This window comes from Lynx canadensis, chromosome A3, assembly GCF_007474595.2.
Source record: "Lynx canadensis isolate LIC74 chromosome A3, mLynCan4.pri.v2, whole genome shotgun sequence".
Classification (NCBI taxonomy): Eukaryota; Metazoa; Chordata; class Mammalia; order Carnivora; family Felidae; genus Lynx; species Lynx canadensis.
In genome coordinates this window covers 22,237,653-22,265,054 of record NC_044305.1, presented here as the reverse complement: position 1 = coordinate 22,265,054, position 27,402 = coordinate 22,237,653, and the positions used below count along the sequence as shown (strand labels likewise).

Here is a 27,402-nt window from a genome sequence, read left to right as displayed (position 1 = left end):
GACTCTGACATTAAGAGAGGTCAGGGAGAAAAGAAGGGTCCAGGCAAGGAGATGGAGAAGGAACAACCAGTGAGTGAGGTGGAAGGAAACCCAAGAGAGTGTGATGTCCTAGAAACCAAATGAAGAAGGGTTTCTAGTGTCAGGACAGGCACTGAGGCTTGCAAGTATGTGAGGGGGAGCAGGGCCTGCCTGAACAAACACCTTATTCTGTCGCTGGTCACGAGTATCTAAACATACAGACTTCGGTTGTCTGTATACACAGGTGCATGATTCTTTCTCTAAAATCCTTGGGGCTGGGTGTGCTTGGAATTCAGAATGAAAGGGGATTTAGAAAGAGAATGTGGTACCTACACTGTATATTATACAAGTGAACTGCCCCAGCGGGGTCTGGTGTAACACTCTATGCTCAAGCACACTGATGTTTCCTCTATAAACATATGAATATTACCATGAAATTGGATAAATAAAGGTTTTGCTGCCAAATGAATGTCAGGCCTATCTTTTCCCACTGAGTTCGATACAATAAAACATAGCTCTCAGAGCTTCTGGAGTTCAGAATTGAGGCAAAGAATCAGTGATCTTTATCTAATGATAATTATCTCTGTATCATAGCATATTTGTAAAGATGAAATGCAATAATCCACCTAAAGTACTTAACACAGTACCCAGAACACCATACTCAATACCTGTGGGTTTTTATCATTCACATGTATAATTCTGCATTATACAGAATGGACATATATATTCTTTGAGGGTATGAATGTATATCAAGTTTATTATTTATATAGTTATATGCATATGTTTATACATATTTCTACACATGCACTTCATATAATATTTATACGTGTGTATATATCTATTTTTACAATGTATGTAGTTATATTTGTACCTTTAAAAATTTTTTTAATGTTTATTTATTTTTGAGAGAGAGAGAGAGAGAGAAAGAGAGACAGAGTGAGTGGGGGAGGGGCAGAGAGAGAGGGAGACACAGAACTCGAAGTGGGCTCCAGGCTCTGTGCTATCAGCACAGAGTCAGATGTGGGGCTCGAACTCACGAGCCGCGAGATCATGACCTGAGCCGAAGTTGGACGCTTAACTGACAGAGCCACCCAGGCTCCCCTAGTTATGTTTATATCTTATTAATTATGTCTATTTCAGTAAATGTATGTATTTCTCTTAATCACAGGTACATAAATTATTTCATTTTCTATGCTTACCTTTTTTAAATTTTATTCCTCTTTTTATTTTTTAATGCTTATTTATTTATTTTGAGAGAGAGAACATGTGCATGCAAACAGGGGGGAGCGGCAGAGAGAGAGAATCCCAAGCAGGCTCTACGCTATCAATACAGAGCCTGATGCGGGGGCTCAATCTCATGCACTGTGAGATCATGACCTGAGCCAAAACCAAGAATCGGACACTTAACCGATGAGCCACCCAGGCGCCCCACATTATTATTTTTTTTCTAAAGTAAGTTTCTGTTTCTCTTTGTTAGTCTAGCACATGGAAATGACTAGAAAGATTTTTACCAAATATGGAGGATTTGCCTGAGACAAATTGACTTAAAATATAGGCTATGTGGCCTCCAATTCATTTTGTAGGGTGTGGGGGAGCATCTAACTCAGCAGCCAAAACTGGGCTTCAGATAAAATCAATATGGTGGTTAAAAATAAGTCAATATGGACATGCCTGGGTGGCTCAGTTGGTTAAGTGTCTGGCCTCAGCTCAGGTCACGATCTCGCAGTTCTGAGTTTGAGCCCCATACCAGGCTCTGTGCTGACAGCTCAGAGTCCGGAGCCTGCTTCTGATTCTGTGTCTCCCTCGCTCTCTGCCCCCACCCCCATTTGCGCTTAGGCGCTCTCTCTCTCTCTCTCTCTCTCAAAAATAAACATTAAAAAAAAAAAAAGCCAACATGGTGGTTCCTAAAAATATTATAAAGAGAACTACCATATGAACCAACAATCCCATTTCTGGGTACATATCCAAAGGAAATGAAATCTGGATCTCAAAGAGAAATCTATACTCTCAGGTTCATTGCAGCATTATTCACAATAGCCAAGATACAGAAAAAACATAAGTGTTCACAAATGAATGGATAAAGAAAACGTGTGTGTGTGTGTGTGTGTGTGTGTGTGTGTGTGTACACACAATAGAATATTATTCAGCCATAAAAGAGAGGAAAATTTTGCCATTTTTGACAACATGGATGGATCTAGTGGACATAATGCTAAGTGAAACAAGTCAGATACAGAAAGATAAATACTGCAAGATCTCACTTAAATGTGGAATGGAAGAAAAGCCAAACTCATACAAGCAGCAAGCAGAATAGTAGTTGCCAAGGGAAGGGAAGTGGGTGGATGGGGAGATGTTGGTCAAAAGGTACAAAGTTTCAGGGGTGCCTAGGTGGCTCAGCTGATTAAGCGTCCCACTTCAGCTCAGGTCATGATCTCATGGTTCGTGGGTTTCAGCCCTGCATCGAGCTCAGGGCTGACAGCTCAGAGCCTGGAGCCTGCTTCAGATTCTGTCTCTCCCTCTGTCTCTGCCCCTCTCCTGCTCATACTCTATCTCTCTGTCTCTCTCAAAAATAAATAAACATTTTTGGGGCGCCTGGGTGGCGCAGTCGGTTAAGCGTCCGACTTCAGCCAGGTCACGATCTCGCCGTCCGTGAGTTCGAGCCCCGCGTCAGGCTCTGGGCTGAGGGCTCAGAGCCTGGAGCCTGTTTCTGATTCTGTGTCTCCCTCTCTCTCTGCCCCTCCCCCGTTCATGCTCTGTCTCTCTCTGTCCCAAAAATAAATAAACGTTGAAAAAAAAAAATTAAAAAAAAAAAATAAATAAATAAATAAACATTTTAAAAAAAGGTACAAAGTTTCAGTTATGCAGGATGAGTAAGTTCTGGAGATCTATGTACAGCATGATGACTACAGTTAACGATACCGTATTATATAACGGTACTGTATTGTACTAAGAGAGCATTTAAGTGTTCTCACCATAAAAAAAAAAAAAAAAGAAAGAAGAAAGGAAAGAAAGTATAACTATGTGAAGTGATATGGGCATGTTAGTTAGCTTGACTGAGGTGATCATGTTATGATGTATACATATATCAAAACATTAAGTTGTACACCTTATATATATACAACTTCTATGTGTCAATTATACCTTAATAAAGTTAAACAAAATGTGGTTTATACATATATACAATGGAATATTATTCAGCCTTAAGAAGAAAGGACATTCTGCAATATGCTACAATGCGGATGAACCTTGAGGATGTTATACTCAGTGAACTAAGCCAGCCATAAAAAGACAAAAACTGCATGCTTCCTCTTGAGATACTTAGTGGACAAAATCACAGGGACAGAAAGTAGAATAGTGGCTGCCAGGGACCAGGGGAGAAGGTTATAGGGAATTCTTGTCTAATATGTATAGGATTTCAGTTGTGCCAAATGAAAAGAGTTCTGGAACAGGAGGGAGTCTTTTGGGGCACTGGAAATGTGCTCTGTGTGATCTGGGTAGGGGCTATACAGATGTATACAACAAAACTTCATCAGCTATACACTTAAGATGTGTGCAATATATACAATATGTGCAGTAGATACTATATTTGCATATAATATAATAGTAGCGAAACTAGATTATTAAATTTACCTAGATCTTGTTGCCTGCTAAAGACTGTGAGGTTTGTTGGGGTGCCTGGGTGGCTCAGTCAGTTGAGCATCCGACTCTTGATTTTGGCTCAGGTCATGATCTCACAGTGTGGGATCGAGCCCCGTGTTGGGCTCTGTGCTAACAGTGTGGAGCCTGCTTGGGATTCTCTCTCTCTCTCTCTCCTCTCTCTCGGCCCCTCCTCTGCTCGTGTTCTCTCTCTCTCTTTCTCTCTCTCCTCTCTCAAAATAAACAAACATTAAAAGAAATAAATAAAGACCCTGAGGTTTCTTAAAAAGGGAAATGGACAAATATTAAAGAGGTGTTAGAGATCTACCAGCTCCCAAAGAGACTTTCTCCTGGTGAGGCAGGAGCAAGTCTGTCTTCACCACAATATCCCCAGCACCTGCCACAGGACCCAGTATAGGGCTGGTTCTCAACAAGCAGATGCTGAATGAGGGAATGAATGCAGGCATGGAAGCCTGAAAGCTGATGGCTTGTAGATGAGCCTCAGGGCTGTGTCATTGCCAGCTGGGTGTCCCTCTAGACCTATCTTCCCCATCCTACCCCTGCTCTAGTCCCAGTCCCAGGGGAACCATACATACCTCAAGGAAGTCATCCCCCTCACTGGGTAAAATCTTGCCCTGCCGCCAACGCTTGAGGAACCACCTGAGCTTCATGAAGAGCAGCAGAAAGTTGTGCTTGAATTGTTGGGACTCCTGCACCAGCATGTTCTTCTCCTGGCTCCAGAATTTCTGCTCCAGCCTCCGCTGGAGGCTCAGACTCTGCAGCTCGAACTCCCGCCTCAGGAGTGCCCTCTGCTGGTCCTCCTTCAGCTGGGAGGGGGGCGAGAGCATGAGCACCCCACGGCTGTCTTCCCAGCTCTGCCCCATCCCATTCCAGGCCTCAGATAAAGACAGAGAGCAAACTTGGGGAGGTGCCTGTTGGTGATCCCTGGTAGGGGCTCCACCACTATCAGCTCATTCTGTTAAGATAAACCCCAGAGAAGAGAAACTCAAAAGCAGCAGCAATCACAGTTACAGATCAGTGAGAAGCGAGATTTGAACCCAACTCTGTCTCACTATAAAAGCCATGACATCACATAATGAGCACATATTGGCTGCCAAAGTTTCATGGGAACTCTTCACATTTAATGAGGAACCCGGGCAGGTGAACCTTGATGGCAGGAAGAGGTGACCCATGTGGAACCCAAAGGGCATGCCGGAGTGAGAATATGCAACTCCCCAGGAAGGAATGCAAGGTCATGACTGAGAGCGGGCAGAGACCTGGATTAGAATCTCGCCCTGGGAACGCACTGCAGCATTCAGTCTGATCAGTCTCCTCATCTGTAAAATTGGGACACCTCATAGGGGAAAGCCTAAGGATTAAAGGACATAATGTGTGAAAAGAGCATTGCATGGACCTGACATACAGTAAGGGCTTATACATTTCTATTAAGCTTTCTATTAGCTTTCTATTAGCAAGACTATCTGCCTTAATTACCAGCCAGACCTACGACCTTTCTGCCACAGGTTTTTGGCTCTGCTGGGGGCAGTATTTCATAGTTGGGAAACTGAGGCCCAGAGAGGAGACAGGATTGGCCTGAGGTCACACAGGCCACCAAGGACAAGCCCAGGATTCCAGCCCAATACAGCTCAATCAAGTACAGCGAGGGCTGGACTCAGGTTTCCCCGATACCCTTGTCTTCTGAAGACCCGTGGAGCCCTAAGGTTTCTGCCTTCAGTTCAGAGAAGAGAAGGAGGAGTTGGTGCAGGGGGCCGGGGGCACTGGACGCCACCCACCTGGACCATTTTCTGGTTGAAGTTGTCGGCCTCCTCCTTCCGTAGCTGCCGCTCCTGGGAGAGCTGCTCTTGCAGGCCCCGGAGGCTGTCATGGGCCTCAGCCAACACCAGCTGCAGCTCCTTGATCTGGGGTAGGGGTGAGGGACACAGAGGGAGACAGTAGGAGGGGGACAGAAGCTGCGGTCAGAGAACAAGAGTTAAGCGGGACCTGAGCTGACCATTGAGCACGAATCAGGCACAATGGCTGTCCCTACTGCAGGAGACTGTCATAAAGATCAAACAAAAGAGTGCACATCATTCTAGCTACTATTATAATTTCACCTTGATAATTTCTCTCTTCAAAATGCATTTGAGGAAAATATACTGAGAAAGCTAAGCCTGATTCACAAAAATGTTCGCTGTCTCATTGTTTATAATTGCAAAAATTTAGAAACAACTCGGATAAGGGGATTAATATGTGCGGTTAATAGGTCTACACACGTGTAAAAATCTAATCAACTGTACACGTAAGGATACTGTCCTTTATTGTAGGTACATTAGTATGTTATACTTCAATAAAAAGTCAAAAAGATAGATATATACCTCCACAGAAAAACAGGAAGGACACGGACACACATACTCAATGTGAACAGCAGTTAACCAAGTGACAATCTTGGGATCCTGACTTCTTTTAAATCTTTATGCAATGCTGCTTAGGGATTTTGCTATAGTTATTCATTGCTTGTAATGACTATGTAATAAAATCTTAGGAAAAAGACAGTAAAACTCTACATTTTGAGGGGAAATTCTGTTTATAAGTATTTGTTTAAAAAAAATTTTTTTTAATGTTTATCTTTATTTTTGAGACAGAGAGAGACAGAGCATGAGCAGGGGAGGGGCAGAGAGAGAGGGAGACACAGAATCTGAAACAGGCTCCAGGCTCTGAGCTGTCAGCACAGAGCCTGACACGGGGCTCGAACTCGTCAACCAAGAGATCATGACCCGAGCCGAAGTCGGACGCTCAACCGACTGAGCCACCCAGGTGCCCCTGTTTGTAAGTATTTGTAGCTAAACAGGCAAAACTAATCTATTCTGTTAGAAGTCAGGATGGGAACTAGATGGGGACCAGAAAGGAGGCTTCAGGGACAGGTCATGCTCTACTTATTAATCTGCTCGCTGATGACATAGAAGTGTTCAGTCTGTGAAAGTTATTTGAGCCGTCCACTTACAATACATGTGCTTTTCAAAAAATAACAACAAAAAAACGAAGAACAAAACAATACATATGCTTTTCTGTATGTATGTTATACGTCAATTTAAAATATTTTTTAATTTTTTTAATGTTTATTTTTGAGAGAGAGACAGAATGCTAGTGGGGGAGGAGCACAGAAAGGGAGACACAGGGGGCACCTGGGTGGCTCAGTCGGTTGAACATCTGACTTCAGCTCAGGTCATGATCTCGTGGCTTGTGGGTTCGAGCTCCACATCGGGCTCTATGCTGACAGCTCAGATAGCTCAGAGCCTGAAGCTTGCTTCGGATTCTGTGTCTCCCTCTCTCTCTGCCCCTCCCCCACTCATTCTCTGTCTCTCTCTTCTCAAAATAATAAATAAAAGGGGCGCCTGGGTGGCTCAGTCGGTTAAGTGGCCGACTTCGGCTCAGGTCACGATCTCGCGGTCCGTGAGTTCGAGCCCCGCGTCGGGCTCTGTGCTGACCGCTCAAAGCCTGGAGCCTGTTTCAGATTCTGTGTCTCCCTCTCTCTGACCCTCCCCCGTTCATGCTCTGTCTCTATCTGTCTCAAAAATAAATAAACATGAAAAAAAAATTTTTTTTTAATAATAAAAAAAAAAAAAGGGAGACACAGAATCTGAAGCAGACTCCAGGCTCCAAGCTGTCAGCACTGAGCCCAACATGGAGCTCAAACCCACAAACCATGAGATCATGACCTCAGCCAAAGTTGGATACTTAACTGACTGGGCTACCCAGGCGCCCCCCAAAAAATTTTAAGTATTTCTCATAACAGAGGGAAGTGTTATGCTGTCATGTTAAGCAGGAAAAAAAAAAAAAGGAATGTCATCTGTCACTCATTCCAGGCATGGCAAGATATCCCTCTGTAAAATAAAAAACATTTATTATCCAGCCAATAACATGGAAATTTGGCAATGGAAGGCACTCTGATTCAAGGTATACCTTGTACGTCTATTTGATATTGAAGATCCTTGCAGGGCTGGATACTACCTGCAATCTCTAGTGTTCTCCTTGAACTCAATGCCTAACACAGTGCCTGGAAAATTGTAACTGCTCAGTAAAAAGTGGTTGAATGAAACAATAATCCAATGCATGCAGGTGAGTCGGCTTATCTCCTTTCCTCAGAAAATTAAAACTGAGTATCTCATGTTTTATTTTGTTTTTTCCCCTTTTGCCATGGCTGCTTGGAAGCTCAGACCACTTAGAGAGTTTGATCCATCAGCTTCAAGGGAGCTTCTCCCCCTGGGCAGTTGCAGACTGGCCTTCCTGGGACTACAAAATTGCCTTCCCAAGAATGTTCACAAGAAAAGGGTTCTTAGTTTGGGGAACCCACAGGGTTCTCCATGGCTCAGGAGTCTCAAGGAGGCTCCATCCCATCCACAGAAGACTTTTCTTGCTTCAGGTTCATTATGAAGCGCTGGGGGAGACTCAGTAGGCTTGAGAGGGGCTCAGAACTACCAGGAATTCCTCAAGGACCAGGGAATCCTAGAAATTCTACAGCCATCACCCACTCTAATCCTTGCATGTTACAAAGGGGAAGATACAGGCAGAGAATGGGAACATGCCCAAGGCCACAAAGCCACCATACTGGTGGGTCCCCTGAGGTCCTGAGATGTATCATCTTCTTCCTCCTCCTCCTCTTCACCTAATAGGGACCAGATTTAAGGCTTTTCATGTATTTAATCCTTTCAACAGCCCTATGAGGGATCACCTTTATTTTGAAGGTAAGAAAACTGAGGATCGGAGAGGTAAAGTGACTTATCTACAATCTCACAGCCAGTATATAGCAGATCCACGATTTGAACCCAGTCAGCCTGACTGTAAAGATTGCTGCCTTCCTGCTAAAGAAATGAGTGCTTTCCCTAAATGACATAAATTACTAAATTCCCAGTGAAATTTAGGAAAATAAAATCAATTTCTTCAAAGGAGTTTATAAGCTTTCTTTTGTCGGGCCAAGAGGATGGCCCCAACTTCCTTGTCTCCCTTTTAGCACTTGCTGCCTGGAAGCTTAGAACCAAATGGAATACTCAAAACCCACATCATCACCAGCTAAGCTTCTCCATGGATTGCTCAGCTTTGGGGAGGCCCCGGCCACTCTCCTCCTGCCCTCCCCCTTGCTTGATCAGGCCTAGGCCCACCTCAGAGGCGTAGGAATCATTGTCTTCAGCTCGGTAAGGCCTGAAGCTCCGGCTGGGGTCGGGCTTGGAGTCCAAGTCACCACTGCGGAAGGGCTCTCGTATCCTGGGCTCCCATTCTGGCAGGTCCCTGAAGTCAGGAGGCTGCACCCAGAGGCACAGGCAGAAGAGACCAGAGGTAACAATGGGGAGGGGCCCAAGGGGTGCCAGCAGCAGCCCCCACCCCAGGCCCCTGGGCTATAATAAGAGACTCTGACCACCCACCAGAGGGCGAGGGCCTCAGTGGATTCAGCTCTGCAGCCCAGACCCAGTCCTGCAACCACTCAGCGAGTCTGTCGAAAGGATGAATGAGTAGCTAAGTGGCAGTGGTAAGTGCAAACACTGATCCTGCGAATGTCTGTCTTGTGCACTAACCTTTTTTTTTTTTAATAATTTTTTAATGTTTATTTATTTTTGAGAGAGAAAAACAGACCGTGAGCAAGGGAGGGGCAGAGAGAGAGGGAGACACAGAATCTGAAGCAGGCTCCAGCCTCTGAGCGGTTAGCACAGAACCCGATGCAGGGCTCGAACTCACAAACCGTGAGATCATGACCTGAGCTGAAGTTGGACGCTTAACCGACTAAGCCACCCAGGCGCCCCTCTTGTGCACAAACTTTCTCTGCCAGCCTCAACTGTCCTAACATATGTGCGGCCCTAGCTCATTCCTACCTCAAGAAGAACCAAGAGGGAGACCTGACAGGGGGGAGTCTGCTTGCTTTAAAAAGCCAGATCAAGGGGCGCCTGGGTGGCTCAGTCGGTTAATCGTCCAACTTTGGCTCAGGTCATGATCTTGTGGTTCTGAGTTGGAGCCCCGCATCGGACTCTGTGCTGACAGCTCAGAGCCTGGAGCCTGCTTCGGATTCTGTGTCTCCCTCTCTCTCTGTCCCTCTCCTGCTGGTGTTCTGTCTCTCTCTCTCAATAATAAATAACATTTAAAAAAAAAAAAAAGCCAGATCAAGCCAGATCAACAGGGCGTGGATTAAAGAAATTCTGGCACAACTACACTGTGTTGTCGTCAAAAAAAAAAAGAGCCAAATCTCTGTACAGACATGGGAAGACCCCTTCCATTGCTCTCAGGATGAAAACGCTCCCTGTAACCCAGACTCTCTCCTTTTCTTTGTCCTTGCGCACACGCTGCTCCTCCTTGCTATGATGCCTTCACACAGGCTGTTCCCTCTTCTTAGAACACTCTTCCCCAGTAATCTACCCTTCTGATCTCAGCTCAGATTGAGGTCTTCCATGCCCCAGAGTCTAGGTCACATTCACTGGAAGGATATTTTGATTAACATCTTTCTTCCCCACTAGATGACAGAAGCTGGGGGGCAGGAATCATGTCTGTTTTTGTTTACCAGGGCACCTCCAGCTCTGATCACTGATCACAAAAAGTATATGAATAGGAAACACAACATCATAAGTACATGAACCACTAGCTACATTACATAAGAAAAATCAATTGTGTGGTCACAGTACGTATCACATAAGACAATTTGGATGAAAAATAAATATATGAGAGAATGCACAAAGATTTAAAAGGGCATGCCTTGATAATGAAATGGTCTAGGTCTGTACCACTTGAGCTACTGAGCACTTGACATGTGGCTACTGAGACCAATGAAATGAATTTTCAACTGCATGAAATTTTTATTAATTTAAATTTAAGTAGCCACATGTGGCTAGTGGCCTCTGTCCTGGACAGGACTGGGACAGCACTGCTCCAGACCATTAATAGTGGTACCTATAGGCAGCAAGGAGGAGGCTTTCCTCTTTTTACCAGGCACTTCTAAACTCCTTTGTTTGTTTGTTTGTTTGTTTGTTTGCTTCTTAATAATACGTGTTTTAAAATCAAAATTGCAAAAGAAATAACACAAGAACAAAGGGCAACCTGGCAAAAAAAAAGGGGGGGGGGACTCGAAATCAACCCCTATATCTATCAATGGTAAATGACTAAGTGAATTGGGGCATATTCACTCAATGAGATCGTGTCCAGTAACGAGAATGGACAAATTATTACTACATGAGACAAGAAACAAAACACTGAGGAAAGAAGCCAGGCATAAAGGAGTATGTGTTATATGATTCAGTTTATATAAAGTCCAAAGACAGACAAAGTGAATGAGGAGAGGGGTCTCCCTTGGGAATGGGGATAGTGGCTGGAAGGGGACGTGAGGAGGGGCTTCTGGGGTGCTGGTCACATTCTAGTTCTTGTTCTGGGTGATGATTACTCAAGTGTGTTCATCTTGGGGAAATTCATTAAGCTGTACACTTATGCCTTGTGTCCCTCTCTGTCCTACAGATGATTCAGTAGACAGTTCATAACAAAAAAATAATAGGGACATCTTTTTTGTGACTGGGACATCTTACCTGGAAGTCTGAGCCAAGGTCTTTGGCCAAAAGAATCTCCTTAGAGGACCCCTGGGAACCCAAGGCAGGCAGCGACGAGAAGGGTTCTGGCTGCTCCTTGGCAGAGCTCCCGAGGACAGTGTCCGCCTTCCGGGTGAAGGCATTGAGCTCCTGCTGGAGCATGGTCAGCCGCACCAGGATGGCATGGATGAGTTTGGTGTCCCTGGGACCCTCGCTGTTGTCGGGGGCCTCGTGCAGCCGAAAGTCGGTGCACTCGTTGTCCAGATACAGGCGGAGGCCGGCCGAGAAGCCATTGGCATCGGCCACCAGGACATCGATGGCCTTGCTGACCAGGGCGGCCTGCTCCCTCAGCCCAGGCAGCACCTCGGCCTCCCTGGCTCTGCAGAACCGGGCAGCATGGGGGCCGTGGGCCTCGCCAAGAGCAGCGGGCACACATTGGGCAGAGTCCCCGGCCTCGGCGTCCGTCTCCAGCATTGGCCGTGTGCTCTGGCAGGAGGCAAGGTCACAGCGCTGGAGGTTGGAGAGCAGCACCCGGTTCTCATACTGTAGCTTCTTGACCTTGCCGCTGAGCTCACCGATCTGCAGCTTGGCAGCCGCCAGCTCCTCCTGCGAGGGCTCACTGAGCACGGAGCAGCTGTCCTCCGACAGCGTCACATCCAGCTCGTGCTCCGAGCGGTACTTGGCCAGCTCGGCCAGCAGCAGCTTGTTCTGGTCCTCCAGCTCAGCTGAGGAGCGTCGGAGCAGCTCCGCCTCCTCCTCCACAAACTGCAGGTGTCGCCGCAGCTCCGCCAGGCTTTCCCCGCACTCGCCGCCGCCCAGCGCGGAGAAGGCCAGGCGCGCCTCCGAGCCTCCGCAGCCGCCGCCGTGGTCCTTCATGTCGTCCATCTCCGCCCGCAGGCCTCGGTTTTCCACCTCCAGCTCCACGATGCGGCGGCTCAGCAGGTTGGCTTCCTCCTCCACCAGCTTCAGGTGCACCTTCAGCTCGGTCTCCCGAGAGTGGGGCGCGTCGGCCAGCTCCTCGGCAGACAGGGCACTGTCCAGATCACCGTAGAGCGAACGGTATTTGAGGAGCTCCTCCTTCATGCTGTCGTTCTCCTTGGCTAGCTTGGTGAGCTTCTTGCACATGAGGGCTGACTCCTCCTTTGCAAAGTGCAGCTGGCACTTCAGGTCCGCACTGTCCTCCTGGGGCCCGACGGGCACGGGGACAGACATGACCCAGGAAGGTTAGTGTTGTGAGGCTCAGTACCAGCCACAGCACTTCGGGGAGCACCAACTATGTGCCAGGGGCACGGGAATGAATCAGACAAGGCCCTGACTCTCAAGGAGCAGGAGTCCAGAGGGGAAGTAGAGAAGGAGATCTTGACACTGCAGCAAAGATGGAGCACCACACAGCCTGGAGAGTCTAGGAGGGCTTCCTGGAGTAGGCGGCATCCTGCCAGGCAATGGTTGCTACTACTACTACTACCATTACTACTATAGTTTCCTCATCTGTAAAATAGGGCAATAACACTCCCTTCCCCACAGAGGCATGGAGCGGATTAAATGAGATAATGCATGAAAAGTGCCTGGCACCCTTACAATCCAGGACCACTAGAGGCTAAGTGTATTCTATATCTGACCTGTGCTACACATAGCACTTTATCTATCTGCCCGTGTGAGAACCATGGGCTCAGGGCATGGTTTTGGGAAGTGAAATGGGCATCAAAGCTAAGAAAGTGATAAAGAGGAGGGCAGGGTAGAGGCTGGGGAAGGGTGGGCACCTCTGAGGGACTCCCCCGGCAATTTGGAATTAGGCCTCGGACCTTCAGATTAAAACCTGCCTGCGGGGGCTGCGATGGGGGCTGTGGGAGCTTCCGGAAAATACCTGCACTGAAGGCTTCTTGTCTGTCTTCCCCAGAGAGCGAGTTCCTCTTTTCTTCAAGGAATGCTAGAAAGAAATTGGAAAAAAAAAAAAAAAAAAAAAAAAGAGACAGAACAAAAAACCTGAAATTTCATGTGGTTGATGTGCATCAAAGAGTAGCCACGGGGCCTAGGGTTCCACTGAGGGACCCCCTCCCTGCCCAGCCCAGCCCAGTCATGTCCAGGCCTTCACCAGTACTAACCACCAAGCCAGGGGAGCCCTCAAGACCACCCAGTGGGCCTGAAGTGCTTGAGGAGATGACTCTGATCACACCTGCCCACTTTCTCCCCTTTCTCCCACCCCTCCATTATGATCCAGTTGGCCTGGGCCAAGACCCAGAAATCCGGGTTTCCATTCTTCGTCTCTCTCATTCATTCACCAAAGATTTCCTGAGTACCTATCACGTGCCAGGTACAGCTAGGCATAGAGTACACAGCAGTGACCAAGTCAGACAGGGTACTTGGGGGGCCTGCTGTGGTGTTCCACTCAGATCCTGCCTCCTTGAACTGGGGCACTTGTTCTCCCAACTAAGACCTCAAAGCTTAGTCCCCTCCCAGTGATGCCATTGGCTGAGGGAAGCCACCTCCTCCAAGGTCATGTGCCCTCCCTGGAGGGAGCCCACTTGCAATGACTGGTCCATAGCCTCCTGCCTCAACTCAGAACAACTCTAAATAGCCATCGGAGCTCCAGAGCTCCCCCATGAGATTGGCCAAGGCCATTGGTGTGAATGCCTGAAACTCCTTGGTGGTGTTATCCCCAAGGGGACTCTGCCAATAAGCACGAAAATCTCCACTTCAGGGTCCATCCTGTCCTCATGGACTTTAATTCAGAGTGCATACTAACAAAAAAATGCATATAGGTAAAACATCACGATTACCTGGGAGGCCTAGCAGTCCCTTGGTAAGGGACTCAATTTTTACAATTAAATTGTAACTTTTCATGTAAAATTACACTGTAATAATCATAATTCAAAAATCGAGAACTGGTAGGATGAAAATAAACTCTTTCTCTCTTTCTCTCTTTCTTTCTTTTTAGAAATTGATACTTTTAATTATATAAGCAAATTCTACATGTAAAAAAAAAACACCCAGGGCACCTGGGTGGCTCAGTCACCCAGGGTTAAGTGTCTGACTCTTGATCTCAGCTCAGGTCATGACCTCATGGTTCAGGAGATTAAGCCCCACATCAGGCTCTGTGCTGACAGCACCCAAACCTGCTTGGGATTCTCTCTCCCTCTCTCTCTGCCTCATGAACACATGCGCTCGCTCTCTCTTTCTGTCTCTGTCTCTCAGAAAGAAAGAAATAGGGACACCTGTGTGGTTCAGTTGGTTAAGCAACTGACTTCAGCTCAGGTCATGATCTTGTAGTTCAGGAGTTGGAGCCCTGCATCGGGTTCTCTGCTGACCGCACCGGAGCCTGCTTGGGATTCTCTCTCTGCCCCTCCCCCTGTTCATGTGCTCTCGCGCTCTCTCTCTCTCTCTCTCTCAACATAAATAAAATAAATAAATAAATAAATAAATAAATAAATAAATAAATAAATAAAGGTTCTCTTTAGAAATTATGAAAATTATGAAAAGGGGTGCCTGAGTCAGTTGAGCGTCTGACTTCAGCTCAGGTCATGACTTCATGGTTCGTGGGTTTGAGCCCTGTGTCAGGCTCTGTGCTCACAGCTCAGAGCCTGGAGGCTGCTTTGGATCCTCTGTCCCCATCTCTCTCTGCCCCTCCCGTGCTCGCACTCTGTCTCTCTGTCTCTGTCTCTCTCTCTCAAAAATAAATAAACATGAAAAATAAATAAATAAATAATTAAGAAAGAAACAAAGACGGAAAGAAAGACCCTAAGAAAGTAAAAGTGTAAATGACTAACTGGGAAAAAAAAAATTTGCAATTCATTTCACTACAAAGGGTTAATATCCTAGATACATAAAGAGCTTCACAAAACAGAAAACAAAAAGGCCAACAAACCTATATTAAAATGTGCTAGAGACGTGAAAAAGTGTACACAAGAAAGGTAAATGACTTGTAACCATAGGAAGATGCTCAACCCTATTCAAGACAGAGAAATGCAAATTACAACACGGGATGGGGGGTACCTACGCGAGATACCACTTCTCACCTATCAGACTGGCAAAACTCCAGACATCTGACAACACATTGTATTGGTGAAGCTATGGAGAAGTAGGAAAACTCCTATATGGCTGGGAAGAATGCAAAACGGCACAAGCCCTATGGAGGGGAATTTGAGAAAATGTTACCGTAATTTTTACTAAAGTTTCTTGACGTTTAAAAAAGTCACTCAGATGCAGAAGTCTACTGAACACTCCACTCCTTCCCGTGAGAGGGATGGTTTACATTAGTAGTGTATAAAACCACACTTCGGTTGCCTTTGACTTTTTCAAGTTCAACAGGTATTTTTTGAGAATGCTCCCAGGGGTTTGTTTTTATTTTTTTTAACGTTTGTTTGTTTATCTTTTTAAATATTTATATATATTTTTTAAATTTTTTTTAATGTTTATTTATTTTTGAGAGAGAGAGACAGAGTGCGAGCAGGGGAGGGACACAGAGAGAGACACACACACACACAGAATCCGAAGCAGGCTCTAGGCTCTGAGCTGTCAGCACAGAGCCCAACGCGGGGCTCAAACTCACGAACCGAGAGATCATGACCTGAGCCGAAGTCGGATGCTTAACCAATTGAGCCATCCAGGTGCCCCATGTTTATTTATTTTTAAGACAGAGAGAAAGAGTGTGAGCAGAGGAGGGGCAGAGAGAGAGGGAGACACAAAATCTGAAGCAGGCTCCAGACTCTGAGCTGTCAGCACAGAGCCCGACGCGGGGCTCAAACTCAAGAACTGCAACATCATGACCTGAGTCGGACACTTAATCAACTGAGTCACACAGGCACCCCACTCCCAGGTGTTTGAATACATGGCTCCCCCTATGCCCCCATCTCTCATACCCATCCCTGAAGGTGAGAACCACTGACGTAGTCCAAGCCCCCGAAGCCCCCATCTCACTGAAGGTGAGAGAGAGGCCCCACAGCAAATCCATAGCTGACCCGGGACCAGTTCTTGACAGAGGTTTTGATCTAGTTTCAGACTTGGAAGGAGAAAATGTGCCTTCTTTGATGAGGGCAAAGTGGAGGTAGCACAGTGGTTCTCAACCTGGGTGCACATCAGAATTACCTGGGGGAAGTTAGAAAAAAATACCGATGCCCAAGGTCCCAGAGATTCTGATATTAATCGGTCCAGGGTAGGTCCCAGCCATGAGATTTTTAAATAGCTTCCCAGGTGATTCTATCTCAAAGCCCAGGCTAAAACCAGAGAGCCAGGGAAATGAACTCCAGCTGGGGTCTTAAGTATATCTTGGAGCCCAATCAAATCCTAAAGGCACCTTTTGAAATGCAAATGAGGCAGGAAGACAGAGGCTGATATTTCAGACGCGGGGTGCCAAAAGCAAACAGCCAGTATTTGAGAAGGGCTAATCTGGGCTCTTTCAAAAGCGAGGAGGACAAGGTAGGAAATGGGGCGATACCACAAAACAGGTCCCCCCACAAAGAGCCCCTCCCACAAATGGCGCCAGGAAGGGGGTGCTCAGAAGGACACCCAGGCACGGAGTGAGTGGTGAGGTGGGGGCTCTGGGGAAAGATGGTCAGCCTTGCAGATCCAGGTCTGCTTATCACAAGCTGAGTGGGAGAGGCCGTGGCCTCAGCTGGGAGCAGAACTGTGGCAACCCCACAACACTGAGTTTGCGATCCTGGGCAAACACCCTTCTCTCCCTATAAAACTGAGCCTCTTCAGGTAACCACAGCCTCTTCAAGCACAGCAGACACCCTGGAGAGAGGAAGTGGGGTGACAGGAGGGGGAGGGGGCCACCACGTATGAAGGAATGAGATCATATAAAGCCTAAAGCCATGAAAAAGGACAGAGGGGAGTGAGATTTCCTGACGATGAGGCAAAGTCTCTGAAACATCTTGGTAAGAAAAAGAAGGAACTCTCAAAACAAAACCCACAACCCAAATGTCCACCAACTGGTACATGGATAAACAAATGTGGCATATCCACACAAGGGAATATCATTCAGCCATTGAAAAAAAACAAAACAAAGTGCTGATATTTGCTACAACATGCATGTGTCTTGAGAACATCATGCTAAAGTGAAAAGCCAGTCACTATTTGAAAGGCCACACAATGTATGATACTATTTACATAAAATGTCCGTAATAGGCAAATCCACAAGTAGATTAGTGGTTGCCAGGGTCTGGGAGAGGCAGGAGTGACTGCTGATGGGCTTGGGGTTTCTTGTTGGGGCGATGAAAATGTCCTGGAATGAGAAAGTGGTGAAGGTTTTACAACTCTGAATATCCTAAAAAACCACTGAACTGTATACTTTAAAAAGACAAACTTTATCGTATGTAAATTATATCTCAAAAAAGCTGTTATTAAAAAAAAAAACCTAAAGCATGTTACCATTGTTATAAAAGGTGTGTGTGTGTGTGTGTGTGTGTGTGCGCGCGCGTGCACACCCACATATATGCACACAGGGTGGGAGAAGGTCTGAAGAATTTATACCAGGCTATTTACAATGAGAATACAGTGAACTTACACTTGGCCCTCTTCCCCCACTTTTTTTTAGGAGGCAGGGGACACAGTCTTCCAGTTTTTTTCTTTAAAAAATTTTTTTTCATTACAAAATATTTTTTTCAATAAAATTTTAATATACAAAAATAAATTCTCACTGTTAATCTATACAATGCTGACAAATCAGAAGCCCCCCTAGGCATTCTCCTTCCCAACCTGAGGGTGACCACAGGCTGACAGCCAGCTGGAGCTCCTTCTAGACCTTCGGCTCTGTGTTTTAAATACTGAAATAGATGGTACCCTTTTAGACTTTCTTTCCTTCCTATGTTTACTTGACTCTGTGATCTTTGATTTTCATAATAAGCACCTTAGGCAGAAGAAAACCCAAAACATCCAGCATTTTAAAAAAGTCTGTGTTCATACTACATAATCTGCATGTTACAGAAACCATGTACACAATATAATCCCATCTTGACTTTCTAAAAATACACAGAGAAACACACATTGTATGAGCATGGAGAAAGGTCTAAAAAGATACAAACCAACCTGCTAACCATGGGTTAAGCTGAGTCGGGAGTAGAATTGAGGGAGGTGGTTAAGAGAGGAAGCTTCCTTCTTCGATTTTATGTAGGATTTTCATTATTTCTATTATTTTGTGGATAACACATTCACATAGTCCAAACTTCACAAACCACCAAAACGGGGGTGGGGCGCAAAAGGGGGTGAAGGGGAGTGGAGACATGGGCTTCCAATTATGGAATGTATAGGTTGCGCGGATGCAGGCTCCAGCACAGGGAATATCGTCAGTGGTATTGTAACAGGACTGCATGGTAACAGATGGTAGCTATGCTTGTGGTGAGCACAGCATAACTACAGACTTGTTGAATCACACTACGTTGCACATCCGAAACCAATGTCACGTTGTGTGTCAACTATACTTCCCCCCCCAAAAAAAATCACAAAAAGGAATACAGTGAACCCAAGTCACCAGTTTTACTGCTCAAGACAACCAATACAACCAGTCTGATGTACCCACCCTTAGAGGGATGCTAGGTATGCATTTATGGGCTTTTGTAATGATATTTTTGCTTCACTGAGCTTATGTTAGGCGAAGAAAATGCATACATATACATATATACATTTCAATATGTGTGTGCGCATATAAATAGAAAAAATGGATTGGAAGTATATGCCCCTCTCACCCAAATAATAGTTTGGTAATTATTCAGAGAAATTCCCTCTGAATATTGGTTTTCAGGTGAATTTTTTCTCATTAGGACTTATTTGTATTTTCTAGTCTTTCTCTACCAAGCGCATATAACCTGTCGGGTAGAGGGGGGAAATCACGTTAAGATATTTTTAATATGCTTTCCCAAGAAAAGTCACTGGGCACCTTTCCAACAGGCAGAGAGAAAGCCCTGAGTGGCATGAACCTCACCAGAAAGGGAGGGCAGTGGGCAGAGAAGAGAGAGCAAAGCAGCAAACCCTTTCAGGACAGGAGTAATTCCAGCCTTTTCTGGTTGGAACAGACCCTTTCCTCCCCACCTTGTCTAAGCCACTTGGGCTCCCACACTACTCTTCGGCTCTGGAGGGAAAAACAAGGCAAGCTCACAGAGCCCAAAGACCTCCTCCTCTCTGCAGAGCAGCAGCTGGCCAGGCGGCCTGGGGGGCTGCAGTGCCCCTCAAGGGAGCCAGGGCCTGTCAGAGACTCTTTGTGGAGCCCCCAGGAGCAGATGTTCTGGCCCCGGGCCTCAGGAGAGTGGGAAGGAAGGGGCAAGACAGGACAGTCCCAGGCACCAACAGGAATGCCGTCGCTAAGCGACGGACCCCGCGGGCACATTCTTTGGCCTGGCACACATCGGGGGCTTCCCCATCTACCAGCAACTCACAAGGCCACCTTTGAGCAGCCAAGGTGGCACCTCTAAACATCCTTGGTTTAATGGCTCCTGGTAGGAGCATGAGCTATGTCCTCCCTTGTCCTTCTCCAAAGACTAGTAGATTGTGTCCCTGCACCTCCAGCCCGCACAGAGAGGCTGCCTGAGCACAGCTTGGAGGGGCCCCCTGCTCTCTAACACCTTCCCTGCTTCCGTGCTGCCAGGAAACAAAGACCAACCTTCAGGGAATAAAATGAACCTTCTGCCAAAACAACTGGGCAGATTTTCACCAAATACGGAGGGGATCTTTGAAAGGGTCTCACTGAAAACACAGACTGTGCTGTGTGTGCAAAATTTACTCTGGGTGCATCTCAAAGACCGAGGCATTCTTCCTCCAGAGCAGCTGAAGTGGCTAGACAGAGGCCGAATGGCTCCTGGTTAGGGAAGACCATCTGGGGGGGAGGAAGCAAAGACTGATTTAGACATAAAACCCAAATCAGAAGTCACTGGGACACACACTGCCAAGCGCATGTGTTGATTTGCAATGTAACTGCTACTTCCATGGACAAGTGGCAGTTCGATAGACAGCACCTGGGTAGGGGCAGCAGAAACATTTATTTAAGGTAAATGCTGCTCCCGACGCACAGCCATCATACATAGCAGCTAAGGGTAATGATGATAATGATGATGCTAATCAGTGTTCACCAAGTCCTTCCTCCCTGCTAAGCACTTTACCTGCCTGTCTCTGAGAAGCAGGGATTAATATTCCCGTTTAATAAGTGAACAAACTGAGCCTGGAGCAGTTACGTGATTTGCCCAGCATTACAGTTATTTCCAAGTAAGTGGCAAAGCCAGCTTTCAAACTCAGGCCCGTGTGACCCCAAATTTGAGTGTGCCCTGCACCACACAGACCACGGCCAGGCTGCATCAGAGGATGACGCCAGCAGAACCAGGATTTGAACCCAGGTGATCTGATGCCACGGTCAGCACCCTGCGTACCCCATCAGAATGGGAATCAGGATGAGAAGCCTGTGCCAGGGACGGAAGTACTCATTCACTGAAGGGAGCGGCGTCTTCGGAGGTTCTGAAAACACAGCAGGGTCCTAGGAAGGTACCTAGATTGGGCGAGGAGGGCAGGACAGCACTGTAAGAGTCGGTGTGACTTTGGGAGACAGAGTCCTGGGTTAGAATCCCGTCTTTGTCTTTCCCCAATACCACCTGTATGCAGCAGTCCACTCCTTGGTATATACCCAAGAGAACTGAAAACACACAAAACCTGTATGCAAATGTTCATAGCAGCATTACTCATACTAGTAAAAAGATGGAAACAACCCAAATGTCCATCACCTGATGAGTGGACAAAATGTATACTCATAGAACGGATTATTATTTGACCATAAAAACGAATAAAGTACTGATACATGCTCTGACATGGATAAACCTTGAAAACATTATGCTGTGTGAAAGAAGCCAATCACAAAAGATCACAAATTGCATGACTCCATTTGTACGAAATGGCCAGAATAGGCAAATCCATGGAGACAGAGTGTGGATTAGTGGTTGCCAGGGGCTGGAGGGAAGGGGGAATGGGGAGTGACTGCTAACAGGTACGGGGTTTCTTTTAGAGGCAATGGGAATATTCTAGATTTAGATAACGGTGATGATTGTACAACATTATGAATACATTAAAAACCAGTGAATTTGACACTTTATGTTTAGATTTTTTAAAAAAATGTCCATTTATTTTTGAGTGTGAGAGAGAGAGAGAGAGAGAGAGAGAGAGAGACAGAGTGTGGGGGGAGGGGCAGAGAGAAAGAGAATCTGAAGCAGGCTCCAGGCTCTGAGCCCCACACAGGGCTCGAACTCATGAACTGTGAGATCATGACCTGAGCTGAAGTTGGATGCTTAACTGACTGAGCCACCCAGGCATTCCTGAACTTGACACTATAAATGGTAACTTTTATATTATGTGAATTGTGATACCACAATGAAAATACTGTCAAGAAGAGTACCACCTATAAAATGAGAATAACAACGTATGTTGGGAAGCTGCTGGTTTCACAACATGAGGAGGTATATAAAATGCCTGGTGAGGTGCCTGGTACGGAGCAAGCATTCAGACACAGCAGCTATATTATAATACATCACGTCAACACTGAGATTGGCTTTCTGCCTAAAATACAAGAAGGGGGAATGGTACTGGATGAGGGGGAGGCTGGTGTTACGATTCTTGAGCTGCAACCCAGCTGGGCAATAGTGCCACCACAGAGTGCAGCTAGGGCTGGCCACCCTCCCTTCTCTATAAGGAAGAGCCATCTCCATGGCAACCACATCAGCTCAGGCCAGGGGCTCCTGTTCCCAGCTGGGTGACAGTATCGCCACAGCAACCTGTCAGGATGGCAAAGGCAGATCTGGATGACGGACTCCAGCAGCTCTGGCAGAATTGCTCAGGGACACTTATCTCCATGGAAACCACGTCTGGAAGGGGTGGGGAGAAGGTACTCGGCAAACAAACACAGGGCCACGCCCCCTTGCCCAGATCCTGAGACCCCAAGGGGCATGCCGGGGAGCACCAGCAGGCCTGACACGTCTTCAAAGGGGAAGCGAACCAATGTGTCTTGAGCACCTACTGTGTGCCCAGCACCACATAGGGCTCTTTACCTGCTTGACTACATTTAAAATGTAACAAATAACCCCCCTCCCTAAAACTCACCTTACTACAGCATTAAAAGAATACAAAGCAAAGTCATTTCCCCATGCTATTCCCACCATCTCTCCTTCCTCAGTCAGCAGATTTTCCTCCAGACTTTTGCTATGGGTTTACACACACACATACATGCTCCAAAACCAGTCTGTTCTGTTATCAAAATAATTAGCGGGATTGCGTAATATATATAGCTCTCTCCCCTTCTTTTTTAACTACATACCTTAGAGATCTTTCAACATCAGTACATATAGCTCTACCTTGTTCTTTTTTTTAAATTGTCCTAAAGTATACACAATATGAAATTTACCATTTTTAGTCATTTTTGAGTACTCATTTCAGTGGCATTAAGTGCATTCACTTTGTCAAGCAACCGCTATTCATCTCTAGAACTTTTTCATTATCCTAAACTGAAAGTCTGTACCCACTGAACACCAATTCCTCGCTCCCTCCTCTCTCCAGCTCCCGGTAACCTCTAACCTGCTTTCTGTCTCTATGAATTTGACTACCCTAAGTAGGTCCTATAAGTGGAATCATAATACTGGTCCATTGGTGGCTGGCTCATTTCACTTCGCATCACGTCTTCAAGGTTCATCCAGGGTGGAGCATGTGTCAGAATTTCCTTCCTTTACAAAGTTTACCAATAGTCCACTCTATGTACATACATTGATGGACATTAGGGTTGCTTCTATTGTAAATAATGCTGCTAGGAACACAGGGGTACAAGTATCTGTTTGTGTCCCTGCTTTTAATTCTTTTGGGTATATATCCCAAAGTGGAATTGTGGGTTCATATAATAACTGCATATTTAATTTGTTTGGGAATTGCACTACGACTTTATTCCTTTTTTAAATATTTATTTATTTTTGAGAGAGAGAAAGAGAGAGAGAAAAAGCACAAGCGGGGGAGGGGCAGACAGAGAAGGAGACACAGAATCTGAAGCAGGCTCCAGGCTCTGAGCTGTCAGCGCAGAGCCCGATGCGGGGCTCGAACCCACAAACCGTGAGATCATGACCTGAGCCAAAGTCGGACGCTTAACAGGCTGAGCCACCCAGGTGCCCCGCTACTTTATTCTATTTAACTTCTTCACAGTGTTCTACGGTTACCCAATCTTATTAATGGTCATAAACAACCTCATTAGCTGGGTACCGTTATTATCCCGATGTCACAGATGGAGAAACTGAGACTTAGAGGGGGATGCGGCTTCAGGGTCTCAGCCACATCTCTGCCAAGGAAGGGCGGGTGAACTCAGGCAAGCTGTCCCTCTCTGAGCCTCAGTTTCCTCTCCTTTACAACAGGAACACGCTGAGCTCCAAGGCACTCTCTGAAACTGTCTCCCCTTTCCACACTATCAAGGGTGGCAGCAACAACATGTGTGAACATGGTCCCCAGTGTCGGGGGTCAGGCCATGGGGGGCAGGAGACTTCCCGAAGGAGGGGGCCTCCCACCCAGCCCTGGAGCAGGACAGGGCTCCGCAGCAGCCCTTAGCAGCCAATGTCCCATATCCACACTGAGAAGCCACTGGCACATCACACAACATGCCCAGGAGGAAGGGCAGCTGATGGACTGTTCTGGCCTCAGGGCTGTGATGTCTCAGTCCTGGAACACTCCCATGTCTGCCCTCAGGGAAGGTGAGGGGTGTTCCAGAACAATGTACTATCCTAAGATACCCTCGTGAGCAACCAGATAGCTGAGGCCCAGCTGTGCCTCTGTGGTCAGAAGCCCTCCCCACCCCTCACCGGGCCATCTGGAGCACAGACCCCTGCATTCTGGAGGACTCTAGTCCCTAGCGGTCACCTAGGCTGATGGCTTTCCATAGGCATTCTGCAGAGCCCACGGGGCCCCGTGCAACCTTGAGGACATCCCTCCTTTTCTCAGGGGCTGTTTCCTCACCCATAAAATGGGTATAATCACAATCTCATTAGGCCTTGATGAAAATTGTTCAGAAAAAGTGCCTAGCATGGTACCCAGCACACTGCATGCCCAACACATAGCAGAAGGCAGAAAGTACGCACAAGTGGAAGACTCACGTGAGCAAAGGGAGAGGCTGGTGCTTGGGGGCCACATTCAGGAACTGAGTAATGTCCTGAAATCTGTGTCGAGACCTGGCCAGAGGCCCAGCCCCCGGCACTGAACTTTACACCAAATGGCAGCCCCTAAATCATGTCCACACAAGTTATCCCAGCTAGTCCTCACAACAACTCAGGGTATTATTGTCTCGTTTTGTAGATAAGGAAACCAAGGCAGAGGGCCAGGCCCCATGGTGGGTATTGTGGAATGCTTTTTCAGTTCATCTTCCCACAGTTGCACAGTTCTTTGGTGGATGACTGTCTCCTTCATTAGCCTGTGGGTTCCTTTTTTTTTTTTTTAATGTTTATTTATTTATTTTGAGAGAGAAAGCATGAGCAGAGTAGGAGCAGAGAGAGATGGAGAAAGAATCCCAAGCAGCCTCCACATTCGGCATGAAGCCTGACATAAGGTTGAATCTCACGAGCATGAGATCACGACCTGAGCTGAAATCAGCAGACACTTAACGGACTGAGCCACCCGGGCGTCCCTCGCCTCTGGGCTCCTTGAGGACAGGAACCGGTGTCTCTCGTTCACCATTGTGTCCTTAGTGTGCATGAGTGTGCAGACGCAGAGGTTCAGAGACCCTGGCTAGGGGGCTGGCACACGCCCACCTGCCCCGGCCTGGCCCTGGCTGGGATGGGCGAGCCCTCACCTCTCTCGGCCGTTCCAGCTCTGTCTGCAGCACCTGCTTGGCCAGCTCGGTCTCGATGAGCCGCTGCCGAAGCTCCTCGTTCTCCTCCTCCAGCCGCGCCCGTTTCTTCTCCACTGTCTCAAGCTCCTTATGCAGCCGCACAGAGATGTCCTTAGAGACCTGAACAAGGGTGGGTGATGAGCAGGGACCGCGTGGCCTTGGCTGCAGAGCAACCCCCCAGCAGACAGGGTCTCTCATCATCCCCACTTAGCAGATGAGGAAACTGGGGCACAGAGAAGATACAGGGGTCACAGAACCAGGAAACAGCAGGAGCAAAACCCAAACCCAGGCACCCTGAGTTCCTAATGTCTATATCACAGTTCAGTCCCCAGAAAGCTGTAAAGGCCCTGCCTGTTCTTAGCAAGGCCTTTTCATTTACCTGAGGCATTCGGTGCTTCGAATTCTCACAAGAGCCTGTGGCAGGGCCAGAAGCTCATTTTATTTTTGTACTTATTTTTTAACATTAATTTATTTATTTTTGAGAGACAGAGAGAGTGCGAGTGGGGTAAAGGCAGGGAGACAGATGGAGACACAGAATCTGAGCCAGGCTCCAGTCTCCGAGCTGTCAGCACAAAGCCCGATGAGGGCTCGAACTCACAAACTGTGAGATCACGACCTGAGCCGAGGTCAGATGCTTAACTGATTGAGCCACCCAGGTGCCCTGGCCAGAAGCTCATTTTAAAGGGAGGGAAGTGAGGATGCCTGGGTGGCACAGTAGGTTAAGCGTCTGGCCTCGGCTCAGGTCGTGATCTCACAGTTTGTGAGTTCGAGCCCCGCATCGGGCTCTGTGCTGACAGCTCAGAGCCCGGAGCCTGCTTTGGATTCTGTGTCTCCCTCCCTCTCTCTACCCCTCCCCCACTCATGCTCTGTCTCTGTCTCAAAAATAAATAAACATTAAAAAAAAATTTTTTTTTTAAATAAAGGGAGGGAAGTGAGCGTAAGTGGAAACTAGAGCAAGATGGGTGGCCCCAGAGCCATCTGAATCGCATCTCTGCCAGTGACCAGCACGTGATCCTGGCCAAATCATTTCTCCACTCTGTGCCTCAGTCTCCTTAACTACAAAATGGGTGCAATAATAGCAGCAACCTCGTGGGCCCAACAGGAGGGCTGAATCAGCTATTGCACAAGAAAGCTCGGCCCTGGGCCAGCACAGTGAGTGCTGGGTGAGTGGTGAAGCCATACATGACCTGCCAGAGGTCATAGTGTGACCCTGACCCTGGTTTCCAATTGTCTGGGCTACAGAACGCGCTGGAAATGACAAAGGGTGGGCATATGTCCAAGTCATCCCTACAGAAGGGAGCTAACAGAGCTGCAAACTCTAATCCTAGTGACAGGGCTCTGCCGCAAAAGCACCCCATTTCCTGGAGGACACCCTGGGGGTCAAAGGCCAGGAAAGGGAGCCTCTGGGGATGAGGAAGTCCCTTTTGCGCTGGCAAATCACAACTACTCTGAAGTGGTCCAGGCACTGCCCTTCGTTGAATACCTACTGTGTGCCAGATTCATTCCTCTTCATTCCATTGCTGAGGCTCAGAGCATAAGTGACTCGGCTCAGGGTCATGTAGACCAAGTGTGAGCTGAGCTGGGTGGGGAGCCCCTGGGATTTGCCTGAGGGGCCAGCATGGCCAGGGCTCTGAGAGTGGTTCCAGGGCTTTGCCAGCAAGAGGTATGTGAAGGGCAGACAGCCCAATGCCCCATGCCTGCCAGGCTCGGAAACAACTATGGCACCTCCTCCGTGCCGGAAGGGAAGAGGGCCCTCCCTGGCTCTGCCCTCCGCCTGGGCCCAGGCCCAGCTCGGCATGGACCCTTTGGCAGCGTGAGAGGCAGGCCAGGAAAAACAACGGCCAGAGAGGAAACTCAGCACTGCCTTCCCCTCCCTCTGGTGCCCACTGCCGCTCCCTGCCCCTGAAGATCCCCAGGGACAGCCGGAAGCTGGTCCCCAGCCTCCCTAGGCCACCAAACTTGCCTTGTCCGCAAAGTGGGATGAGCAACCCCTCAGTACCAGAACAAGAACTTTGCAGGTAGGGGAAAACTAGATCGAGTCTGATTCCAGCACTCTGTGTGTGTGTGACCCACAGACAGTTTATTTATACATTTGAAGTCTCATTGTGGTCATTGGTAAATGGGGTTGATACAGCCTACTCCCAAAGGCTGCTGTAAGGAATAAATGACATAGTCCTTGGGCTGGTGGCTAGAACATCAAGAAATATAATTTGTTAAAGCATTGTCAGGATCACTGCTTCACCTCTGTGCGCTGATTTTATCGGATTTTTTGGCCCAGTACCCCACAATCTCCCTCTTGTGTTTTGTGTCAGGGTTTTTACTGGTGTTCAACCCCAGGCTCTTGGCTATGGTCCCCGGTTTGGGGCTATTAGGTCACCCAGA

The 27,402-nt window shown here is 47.3% G+C and overlaps 1 protein-coding gene across 1 annotated transcript in view; it reads right to left on the bottom strand.

Annotated features, from left to right (window-relative positions):
• SOGA1 (suppressor of glucose, autophagy associated 1) overlaps window positions 1-27,402 on the bottom strand; it is a 72,090-nt gene that overhangs the window by 21,322 nt on the left and 23,366 nt on the right. Inside the window, exons 3-8 of the mRNA XM_030309655.1 lie at window positions 24,982-25,140; window positions 13,069-13,131; window positions 11,205-12,386; window positions 8,808-8,948; window positions 5,445-5,570; window positions 4,248-4,478 (exon numbers count right to left, since the gene is read on the bottom strand). Coding sequence (XP_030165515.1) covers window positions 4,248-4,478; window positions 5,445-5,570; window positions 8,808-8,948; window positions 11,205-12,386; window positions 13,069-13,131; window positions 24,982-25,140 — 1,902 coding nt within the window. The remainder of the gene's footprint in view (window positions 1-4,247; window positions 4,479-5,444; window positions 5,571-8,807; window positions 8,949-11,204; window positions 12,387-13,068; window positions 13,132-24,981; window positions 25,141-27,402) is intronic.